Raw genomic sequence first — 12642 nt, forward strand, 5'->3', positions numbered from 1 at the left:
GAGCCAACACAAACCCTCTGCATCGGTGCTCTTAATGTGTGTTCTTGTCTAGGTGAGTGCTGACCACTGCAGAGGTCAAGAGCTCATCATCACAGTGTACTTAGCCACCAGTGAACAAAGGCCTCTATAAAAAGCAACACATGGTGAAATACACAATATGGTAGCACATTGCACTCAGTCAAAAATTTGTACACTATATTAGAACATTTAAGCGTCATATAGCATAACTGTGGTATATACATAGTGAGAAAATCTTCCTGGGATCCAAGATGTGAAAAACAAGGTGTTGTAGCAAATGCCTTTCATGTGACAGCCTGCTCACAAGCCCACAGAGCTCGAAATAGCTTGCACCATTTGCCATACTTTTATTCATACACTTTAATCATGATAGGTACATTTTATTAAAATCGTTTTCCCATTTATGACAGCAAGATTTTTTTTAAACCATCAGCATGACTAAAGAGTTGAAACGCAATCATAAATCCTCACATATTGAAGTTTCTCTGCTTTTGAGACAAAAATGACAGTCATGTTAGGACAAATCTGGTGTTGCTAATATAGCATTTTTACTTTAATGGTGCTCAGAAAGAGCTGTTTGATATCATATAGCAACAAGATTGCTTTGTTGCTTATCACATGTGCAGCAAGCACAGCTGTGCTGACTCTCATGATTCATATTTTGAGGCTGCAGGCACTGACTTTCACGTCTCAGACTATTAAAGGTTTCTTTTCCTCCAAAGCATTGCTCCAGGCTACCTGCTTTGCAAAATAATTTTCATCTCCTATCCCTGGTACTTCTCAAAGAATACCATAACTGTGACTCTTTCTGTCTTACACCCTTTGTCCCCCCCACCCCCACACATACAAATAACTGCAGGTAAAATAGGCAACTAAAGAACAAAATTAAAGAACACTGGATATCGGTTTTCCAGTTATGGAAACAGAACCATTTATTATCAAGTACAAGAATATCAAATGAAGGAAAAAAAGAGGCCCATGAGATCACAAATTTTTTTGTTTCAGTCCTCCTTCAGTAACTTGCTTATAGTATAGAGGATCAATGCTCTGGGGTGATCCCACAATATATATTTATTTATAAATTAATTGTTCAATAATTTTCTTAATGATTACAATTTTCTCATTGCAGAGTTAGTCTGCAGTCACAATATGAGTTCAAAGGCATCCATCTGCACCCTGGCTCAACATTACTGATAATAATCCAATAACTTTATAAGTTGGCAAGGAAACTTTACTACTGGCAACGAACCTAAAACAGGCCCAGTTATTCCCCTGAACTAGCCCCAGTTAAAAGAGCGTCCAACCAGCTGGTAGAAATTGTGATTGTGCTGGCGGAAGTAGGAGCGGAGCTGCTCCAGAACGGTGCTGTTCACGGGAGGGTGAGGTCGCCCTTTGGACTCGTGCAGGCATCTTTCTCTCCCATCGCTGCGGATGCAGTAGAAGCCCTTGGTCTGGTTGAAGTAGAAGTTGGAGGCCACTATCCGTGGTGGCAGCTCGAGGAAATGCTCCACCTTCTGCAGCTCTGACAAAGGGTTATGAATCAGCGTGTCCCCATCCACAATGTGGATCTGTTCCAGAGGGAAGTGAAGGAGCCAGTTCCTCATATACGTGTCGTAGAGACTGCGCTGAATGGCCTTGTAGCGTGTGTTAAGAGCCCCGTTTCTGACCAGCATGTCCTCTATGGCATGAACAGGCTTATGGTTCTCCAGCCGATTGAAGTACACCTGCGTGTAATCTGAGATCACTCGCTCAACCGGGTCTCTCAAGATGAGCAGGAGTTTCATTGAGGAGTTCATGGCATGGATACGGGGTGGAGCTGAAGGTGAGGTGAAGTAGCCTGGAGTCTTTTCAATCGTTATCTGGTTAGGATATGAATACGGCATAAGCTCACGGTACCACTCTAGGCCCTTGGCATAATTTTCATCCCAGTCAAAGAAGTGAACTTCAGTAGCTGCTGCTGCTACTTCAGGGTGAATGTCCAGCATCTCCAGAAGAGCACGCGTGCCACCTTTACGGACACCAATGATAATGCTGTGAGGGAGGTGCTTGCTGGTGCCAGGTGGGGGCACCAAGGATGGGGTGACTGTCTCATTATCCAGATATCCAGGGCCTGAGGTTGGTGCACTGGGCCACATCTGGATAAAATCTGGAGGTGCAGCATATGTCTGTAGGACCAGAAGGAACACAGATCCCAGCAGGGCAGCCATGGACAGAGAGAGCAGCAGGGAGAAGGGCAGCCAACAGATGGGAATGGTAATTGGCGGCGTTGTAGCAGTACACTGGGGAAAAGTCTCAGGGAGATCACAGAGCCAGGGCACAGTCAGGCTGGCAGTTGTGAGTGGCACTCATGGCAAGCCATCTTGGGTGGGCAGGAGAAAGTGGAGGATGAGTAACCTCTGGTCTGCAAGAAATCTGCCAAAGAAAAAAAAAAAAAAAAAAAATGAAAGAAGACATTAGAGATACATTTCAATCTAGTAGACAAGGACATCAGACCAGTGTTTTTTTTTTTTAAGAGTTATCAGCCAAATAACAGAAGCACAGGTTCCATGGGAAGCATACAAAAGCCTTCCTTCATGCTTTTACTGAAAGAAAATATTTGGCTCAAATTTCCTGGAGCAGTTACAATCAGTTCCTGATACAAAATGCCAGTGACAAAACATGGCATACTTCCAGAGTAACAAGGCCAAAACACCCCCATGACATTACAATATTGTGATTTTCTCTCAGATCGATAACCTTTTTTTCTTATTTTTATTTGTTCTGAACTACATCTTTACGCACAGTTTTCAATGAGAACTAAAACATGCAAGCCTCCAACTGGAGCAAGCCAGTATTTTTTCTTGTTCAGTTAAAAGAGGGTTTTTATACAAAAAACAGTTCAAAACAGGGCAGGATCAAAGCCTGAGCTGTGGCCAAGAGAAAAAAAAAGAAAGACAGAAGAATAAAAAAGGATGCAAGCTCAAACAAAATGCCTACTCACTGCTTTAACAATCTAGCATTTGCATGCAAATATATGGATTTACCACATCTGTTTTTAATGCTTCATCAATTCCTGGCCCGTGAAAAATGCAACAGTTATTCTGTTAGTCTAAACAGTCAGCACCTCCAAGTCAAAATATTCCCCTAGTTAAAGGTCACTTTCATGGTATTTTTACTCCACACTAAAAGCTGATTAAACCTCACAGCTCCAGTGCACACTAATAGTGAGCAGCTTTGTTTTCCCAGAGAAATGCCTTGATTTCAACTTTGAGTAAGAGCAGCAGGCTGCGTCAGTCATAGACGTACCAGATGTTCTGTCCTGACTTTCATCAGTTACTGCACGCTGGATCATTACACCCTGATTCAAATAAACCAACAATTAAGTTAATTATCTGTTCAATGGCACACACGGTTCTTTTGAAGAGGTTAAACTCTTGACTGCTTAACGCATGTCGTTCATGATCCACTATCGACACCTGCCCCCGCCTAGGTTACACTCTGCTGTGTCTGACTGGGAGGAAGAGGACTGAGAGAGATGTGCAAGGAGAAAAAGGCTGTGATGCTGGGGTGATGCACAGTGACATGACTGCTTGCCTGTCAGTGATACAATGGCAAAGGAGCCATCAGTGCCAATACTAACAGCCAGAAGTTGCTATGCATTTGTTGTCAAATTTTAAACAGTTCACCATGGATCTGCACACGTATCTGTGTCCAGATACTTATTTCAGGCTGTACAATTTGTCTCTCTAGAAATTATATGGTAAGAGTGCTTGAATAGGCACAGGAGCGAGAATCACGAGATTAATTGTATGGTTAGTCTTGCAGATATCAATGTGAACTACAGCAAACCACCGGTTAATATTCTCTCTTTTAAATCTATATTTATAATCACATCTGCTCCCATAGAACATAATTAGCTAATCATTCGCTCCATAAAGGGACCAGGCCAGCAAATTAAAAATATTAAGCTTAATAAATCCTGGTATCTGCTACTACAGATGGTCTAAGTGGTGTGTAATAGTGAGTAATGAATTAGCAAAGGTGTGTGTGTGTTAGATGAAAGTCCCTACACTGAGAAAAGGGGGAAAATCTAGCAGATTTTAATATTCACTGGTGCCAGTGGGGGGAAGGGGAAAAAAAAAAAGAAATGTCTCATATGTGGAGGCCCTTAGGTTGATACAGAAAGTCGTTTTTTTATTATTTTTCAACAATGCACAAAAGATCATAATTAGTCTATTATTTTTTATACTTTATTTTGATTAATGCATGTACCTTTATTTTAATATAAATTGTATAAAAAAATTTGTATTTAATCACGTAATCTAGAAATTTAAAAAAATATATTCTAAATTTTATGATACAAGAATGCCATATCAATTCTTTTTTATTTCTTTATCCAGTGCAATGCTTTCTTGTCATTGATATTTACCCACATTTTATATTTCTTTGGTGAACTAATGCACAGGACTAATTCAGTTGTTTAAAATTCCAAATAGCTTCCAAGTCACTATATGTGCTCTCTACATGGAGTATAACATAATGGTGTTGTACAGCCAATACAATAAAGGAATAGTCAGTATAAGTGCCTGTTGGATATGAATAATTGATTAAATGGAATAACACTTTAATCTTACACACTTTTATATTTACTCAAACCCATGATGCATGATAAAAAAAATACAGCTTTCTCTGAAAGTGTGGGAACAGCCATTAAGGCCAAATTATTTTGGCTATAGACTGACGACACACTGGTTGGAGGGAAAAAAAATGAATATGAGACGAAATATAATTGCAAAGCTTTCATTTTCCTGATATTTATATCTACTTCAATCTTTGTGACCCTGTGTAGGATATGGAGCCCATTCCCAAAGCCTAAACCATCACCCTACCACCAACACGCATGGCCGAGTTTATATGTTTATATGAGTTTATATGTGTTGATTCTTTCTTTCTCCACACTTTGCCCTTTCTGTCACTTTGTTAGAGGTTAATCTTGCTGTTGCTGCTGTTGTTCATACTGGTGAATGAAGTGAATTTCATCTTGTGATATGGCCTCTATATTTCTGCTATCAGTGCTGGATTATGAGATCTTCACCCCTGTGAAGGTCAAATATTACTGCTTTTTTTCTCCCACAGCCCTCACAGTGTTTGTCATCATCATTTTCCTTGGCTGACCTGTTCTATGTCTGGTTGTTAGTAACCAGTGTTTTCATTCTTTTTCAGGATATTTCACACTGTTGTTTTGGCTATATCCAATGCTTGTGCAATAGCTCTGATTGATTTTCTCCCATTTCACAGCTTCCAAATGGCTTGCTTTTCTGCCATAGACAGCTCTGTGATCTTCATGTTTAACAACAAATGCAGTCTTCACAGGTGAAACTCTGGGCTCAAAACAAAGGGCAGACATGCATGTTATTAATAGCTTAAACAATCGATCTACCAGGGAACAACACCTGTCAATCACATGTTTCAATAGTTTCGATCACTTGAAAAATGGGAGAGATCAAACAAAAGGTGTCATGTTCTTTAAAAGTTTTTTAAAACCTCTAGATATAAATATCAGTAAAAAGATATAACTGAAAGCTGGTATTCTGTCTTATATTCGTCTTTTGCTCTCTAACACAAATGTCATGCTATTGACCTTGCTTTTTCAATACCTTTGAGGCGAATTCTATATAAACAAATAATCAGCCAAAAAAAAAATATATACATTTTTCAGACTTACTTTTGGCAATTTAGGTATAACCTAAGACCTTTTGATGTATTCAAAGACAAAGAAAAGCCAGAGTAAATACATACATTTAATATACATTGTGCTCATTTTTTCTTTTTTTGAAATGAAAGATACAACAAAATTGTACAGAAATCAAACTGTCATATTGTAAATTCTAACATAGCTGTAAAAATAAATAAATAAATAAATAAATTCTTTAAAAAAAATCTTTTTGATTCTTAAAATTAAATTGTGAGACACAAAGATTTCTACCTCCAGTACAGAAGAGTCAAATTAGGCCTCATCTAGATGCTGTTGGCGTTAAACATTAACTGAGTGAGTATTACAGTGAACTTGCTCTAACCGTCAACTTTACAACAGAAGGCTTTATCAGAATATTAATGTCGGCACTACAGATTAGGGAACTAAATTTTAAGATTTAAGGAACTAAGATTAGTACTCGAAAAAAAAACATACAGGAAACGGAACGATTCACTGCTGAACAACGTACAGAAAAGTAAACAAGACATCATAAATAGCCCAGACTATGGAAAACATTATCCCAAGCAGAGCCATGTTCTTTTGTTTCTGTTGAGAACTCCAGTAATGACGAACTACAACAGGCCTCTGGGAGTTCACACCTCCCTGAACTTTCCTTGCCTCTCATCGCTAATGCTCATAACAATACGCTCTCTCTGCCCTCTTTGCTTTCTGTTGTTTTCCCTTCTTCAGTTTTCTTTAAATGATGGTTGTAGTTTATCCAAAAAACTAAACAGGGAGACAGCCACTTCCCACTTACTGAGGCTGCTGTAAAGAGTGTTCTCATAGAGCCATGACCGCAGATGGCTGAAAATCGCCTGAACTTATCTCTGAAGTCCACTCAGTGCCAACGTTCTACATTGCATACGTAATCTAGGCAGCACATATCATTTTTAATCCCTTCTTCAACCTTTCTTCCTCCATCTTAACACTTTATCTTTGTCCTTTCTGACATTTTCTGACACAGTCTCTCCCTGCCTCCCTCCACTCATCTCTGTTGTCTTGTTGTAGTCTGTCTCTCTCTCGCTCTCTCTCTTGACATGTGCCCTTCACTCCAGAGGCATCTCATGCACATTCAACTTCACTGCTGAGTTCGCTTTTTAAGTTGACTTTACCAGGGCACTCGCATGCTTAATACCATATTTTTTTCAAAATAACCCCACTACTTAAATCCTTAGCAGTCCTTATTCCGTAAGCTCTCGGTATCGAAACTTTTTTTATTTCTAGCTTTCAAACGCATCATGGAAAACACCCGAATCGCAACAGCATGCTATAACTGATTAAAGATAGACATGGGTACATTGTGCACATGCTGGTGTCAAACACAGAACGAAGAGCTGAGCCAAGGTCAGTCATTATCACAGGACTAATTTAAATGAAACAAATTATCACCACAGAAAAATAGCCCTATCCAGTCAGGATTATAGTCTCTGTGAGAAAGCTATAATAAAATTTTTACATGTCTCCTACATGATGAAAATGATTTGGCCCATTTTAACGAGGAGAGGAAGAAAAACTGGTGGCTGGTGAGGATGAGAATAAAATAAAAATTACAGCCTGTTAAAATCTAATCACAACTCAACAGGGCTCCAAAAACTTTTCTTTTATAGCAGTAAAAAAAAAAAAAAAAAAAAAAAAAAAAAAAAAAAAAAAATGCACTTTCGTGTCAAGTACATAGGTTTACTTCAGAGTACTGACTGGCTCGCACAGGGCACGAGTTTTACTGTTATGTCAAATTATAATTTTTTTTTTATACATGTAAATGAACTCACTGCATACACACACACACACACACACCTTTATGATGCAGTGCACACATGTATGCCTCACTCCATATCGCTTCACTGCTCCCTCTTGCTGGTCACATGAAGTTCAAGCCCTTGACAAAAGTTTACAATGGAACCAATGAAGCTTCACCGCCTACTCATGAGTGATAACACTCTTCCTTTCCCTCTTTCTCCCTTCCTCTCCTTGTTGTTTGCTCCACAACCGCTGGCATACGCCTGAAAATAAAGCTCTTCCTAAAGCACTTGAATATTAATGCAGAGACACCCTTAACACTTGTCCTCAATGTGTGTCTGTACTGTATCTAGATGAATTCTCTCTTTTTTTTATTACTTGTTTTCATCACAGTTCCTCATTTTAGCTCCATATTATTATTGCGTCATTACGTATCATTTGCATATTATTGGTAGCTTGGGTAGCCGCTTATGCCTGTGGCTCTACCAGTTTCTGTAATATCATCAGCTCACTGAACAGCTTTAAGCTCATGATTTACCATTATAGAAAATCAGGATGAACAGTTTAATCAGAAAGCATTCCGCTGTTTTCAGTACAGCCGGTTGTAATATTATTACTCTGTAATCTGTGTAGTCTATAAGAATAACAGAGTCCGATGATAGATTTTTTGAGGGGATTCTGCAGTAATACGCAGTACATTTTTAAATAATCCGTTTATAATCCATTTAAAAATCTTTTTTCCTCTTCATCATTTTGGTATGAAAGTCAAACGTAGACAGATAGATTTTATTTCACAATAATTTCCTAAAATCATTCTTCATTAATCTGAACAATAAGCTAGTCTAGCTGTGAACATTAGAGCATTCACCTGGAAAGTTAAAAACATTTGCACATTATCAATATTATCGGGGGTGTGGGAGCCCAACGGTGAAGACACTGAACATCTGATTAGAAAGTCATGATTTCAAAGCCACCGCTTCCAAGCTGCCACTGCTGGGCCCTTGAGCAAGGCACATAACTCTTAATTTATTAGTTATATCTAAAATAAGATAAATGTACAGATAAGAGCATCCTCCTACTGCCAAAAATATAAATCCAGACTCAGATCAATCGGCTGAGTTACACACTTAATATGCTTAGTTTGTATTGCAAGTTGCCAAGTAATGTAAATTAAATTAACTTTCATTCATTCATTCATTCATTCATATATATATATATATATATATATATATATATATATATATATATATATATATATATATATATATATATATATATATATCCAGCTTTCTCAGGGACATTCTACAGCTGCAGGGATCCAGAAAGTAAGGTTCTCATGTAGCAGGCTGAGATCCAAACCTTAGATGATTTATGTTTGATGAGCGTACGGAAAGAGGAAAAATATTTCTGGGAGTCATAAACAAAGAACACAAAAGAACCACTGTTCCCAAACAAATCTGCATTTCTGATTACGCTTTGCATGCAACTTCTTTACCTCAGGTAATTACTTTTTCCTACTTTAGGGAAAAAAGTAGCAAGTGCAAGCAGGGCTATAAAACACCACTCGAATTACACTCATCAACTCCGCCAGACAAAAGAAGCGCATGAGTGTGTTTGATTATGTATAAGGGCCTATGAGGCAGGTGTGAAAACATTCTGTATTTAAACACTACTTTTAATCACAGCTTTTTCTCTTGGGAGGAAGTTTATCGCAGTAGCACCACCTGGTGGGTGTTGTCTTAACCTTTCCCCATCCTAAACAGTTCTACAGTCCCTCTGCTTGCTGTGCTAGCAAAAATCAGCAGCTCATCCATGCTCATATAATCCTCTTCAAGCAATAATTCAGGTCTTTAAAGTTCATGTCAGTACTGGGTAATCCTAATGGAGGCAGTGATGGGTTTCTTCCAGGAAAAAACCCACCAGAGCACTGTAGGTGTGTAGAGCGTAGACTATTATAAGGATAATTACTGTCTGCTTCTAGTCCTGTGTTTGCACAGTAATCATTGTTAGCCTTGACAAAGACTGTTAAAAACTTTAAAATTGACGCTGAGGGCTGTTTAATGGCTTCTGAACAAAACACTATAGCTTTAGAAAGAAATGTTGAGCCATGCAGAAAAAAAAAACAAAAAGTCTACAAAAAGCATGGAACAGTTGGTTGCAATGAGAAGATGATTGAAATTAAGCTATTTCTGGAGTACGTGAATAAAAGGATATCCCACACAATACCAAAAATGAAGAGAGATAAAAGAGAAAGACACAAAATTCTAATACAAATATTATAATGACTAAAGGTCCCTTAAAAGCCTAGTAGAATCTGCAATTCTCACCTTTGCGTGTACAACATATGATCTTCATTATAATCACAACCATGGAAGCTAGCCTAGAGCAGTGCTAGGTGCTTCAAATGAATCATTTTAACATTCAAAATAATATTAAAGTTACAGGCACACAACAAAGGAAAATACAGGAAATTCGCCAGTCCTGGCTGTGGTTGCCATGGACACCATCTGAAATGACTTCAGTAATTTGGCCGATTCCAAAAACAAAGAGGTTCTGGAAGAAGATCTTGACACTAAATGTTACTCTGCATCTGTGGGAGTAAGAAAGCAAGGGAAAAAGTGTCTGGACACCTGTGATTTTATCTGCCCTGATTCACACCCGCTCTGCACGACATGTTCATGCCCCCTATTGTTCTCAGCAATGTTCAGAATCCAGTGACCCAGATATCAGAGAAAAAAAAAAGCAAGACTAGAAATTTCTATTAGTTATTTAGAGAATGTGATAAATAAAAAATGCTTGTGTGTGTTTGTCTGTGTGTACGCTGGGGGGAGGGGGTGTTTATTGGTTGGGTTTGGTGGCTATTTAGCATCAATGTAAAAACATCAGCGAACACACCTAGCGGATATGAAGTGACTGCTCGCAATTCATCACTGTCAGTACCAATGCTAACATAGCTAACAGCACCAGTGAGTCTTTTGAGGTGCTATTGATGCCAGGGACGTGTGTGTCGTAGATAATGAAGGTTTCCAATATAGAACGTGTCCTCTTATAAAACCTGGCTCAAAGATTTAGCGGAGTTAAACTTTATGCAAATGAATCTTTCCACTGCATCATTTGACTAAGAACATTTGCATGGTGATCGAAAAGACTTGCTTTTATAAATACATACACACAAAGTTAAACATTGTTGTCCACTGCATTATTTGACTTGATTACTTCCAACGTGTTCTTAAAAACAGAAAGTCATTATTAAAACGCTCGGATACTTTATGTGGCTTTAAGGAGACTGAGTCAACCGTTGAGTCACATTATGAATAACAGACTTAGACATGTCTACAGTGTATTCTGTATTGTTAATGCAAGCTTTGATAGAACATTAAATATAAATGCTAAATAGCAAACACCACAGTAAATTATTTACCTCCTTACTTGTTTTCCACAACAAAGCCCATAATGACGCAGGGAGATTCTGCATCTAAACTTGTACTAATAGCACACATTACTTCTTCATAGCAGTTGTTTTTTTTTCCATTTTCCAGAACACTTAAATGCATGCTGCACACAATCTTTGCCTTTTTATTTTTGTTATTATTTCAAAATTTTGGTATTGAAATATGCATTGGTTGGGTTTATTTAACAGTGAAATGATGGAAGCTTTGTGATGTTACCTTTATTTTAAATTATATTAAATTAAAATGACACCATGGAATGGACTTACCCTAGATGGTCAGTCGCTGGCTGTGTTCAAACAACATTTAAAGACTTGCATCTTCCTGCAATACTTACACTAGCACTTTAAAAATGCATAAATAAATAAATTTTTACCTCCCAACAGTTTTTAGACTGATGGTATTTTTAGTCCATGACCTAGTGAACCATCACAGATGTTTTCATTGATAAAGACTTCAAAGCTATTCTGTAGGTCTCTCTGAAAAAGAGCATCTGACAAATTCCATGAATGTAAATGTAAAAATAAACTCATATTAACGGATGTAACGCTAAGGCAGAAATATAGCATATACGCAACCCTCCATTCCAACTCACACAACGTGGCTCTTAAAGAACGCACACAATTAGTCAGGAAGTGTTTTTAATTGAGATAAACAACAGGCCTTTTCCACACCTGGCACAGAAATGTGCGTAGCATATGAAATTTTCAAGATTCCTGTGGGATCAGGCTGAAAAAAAAAAAATGGACGTGAACGGGAACATCTGTGTTTGCTTAGCTTTTAGCATCCTTTCACTTGGTGGACAAGCTGGCAATAGAATTCGATCTCTCTGTAGAATAAACACAGCCCTAATGTATGCAGAAGATATATCATCCTTCAGAAAGAAATCTCAAAAGAGAATTCTGATGTTGTAGCTGCATTAAAATGAGCACACAAATATCTTTGATTAGATGGTGTGCCGAGCACGGTAATCAGATCAAAGGGATCAAGCGCTAACCGCGATCACGCGTTCAACTGCATCAGAAGCTGTAGAACTGACAGCAACATATAAAGAGCTCTACTGTACATGAAGAAGATAATAAGAGTAGGGAAATACATATATACATACATATATAGTGCTATAGTATACTAGTCCAATGATAAGAGTGTTAATAGTCAGTGAGCTCCCTTTGAACAAGTGTTATACTGCAAATACTACAAAGTCTACTAGTAGTGTAAACCGCAGCAGAGAGATGTTTCAATTCCAATACTGAAAACATGCAAAATCTGGAAGAGAGAAAAAAGAAATAAATAAATGGTTCACTTCAACCAGATATTTTGCTTAAGCTGTTGTGGCTTCATTTGGAACAAACATGGAAGTTTTAATCCCCCAATGAAAATACCTTCATTTGTAATGCTGAACTCCTCACAGGTAAGTAATGAGATTTTTTTGTGCACATCAATAGGCAATTACAGCAGACGATGGTATTCATCCCTCTATCTATAATTAAAATAGACCCGATACATTGCACCCTCTACCCATCCGCCGTCTTTCTCCTCTTCGGCACACGTACATTCATTATAAATGAATTCTTCCTTGACTAATAAACAGTGCTTTTTGTGCTGTATGGATAGGGAGACATTAAATGTTTGATGGGATCTGCCTGATCGTTTAGTGAGGTACTATAACAATGCCTCTTTATTGCTTACTCAAGAATTCTCAGT

The 12642-nt window shown here is 38.1% G+C and overlaps 1 protein-coding gene across 2 annotated transcripts in view; it reads right to left on the minus strand.

Moving 5' to 3' along the window:
• Nucleotides 1–924: 924 nt before the first annotated feature.
• hs3st1l1 (heparan sulfate (glucosamine) 3-O-sulfotransferase 1-like1) overlaps nt 925–12642 on the minus strand; it is a 38641-nt gene continuing 26923 nt past the window's right edge. For both annotated transcript variants that reach the window (XM_060872764.1, XM_060872765.1), the window contains one exon: nt 925–2430. In XM_060872764.1, the coding sequence (XP_060728747.1) occupies nt 1296–2225 (930 nt within the window). In that variant the 5' untranslated portion in view covers nt 2226–2430 and the 3' untranslated portion in view covers nt 925–1295. The remainder of the gene's footprint in view (nt 2431–12642) is intronic.

Source organism: Tachysurus vachellii, chromosome 6 (assembly GCF_030014155.1).
Source record: "Tachysurus vachellii isolate PV-2020 chromosome 6, HZAU_Pvac_v1, whole genome shotgun sequence".
NCBI lineage: Eukaryota > Metazoa > Chordata > Actinopteri > Siluriformes > Bagridae > Tachysurus > Tachysurus vachellii.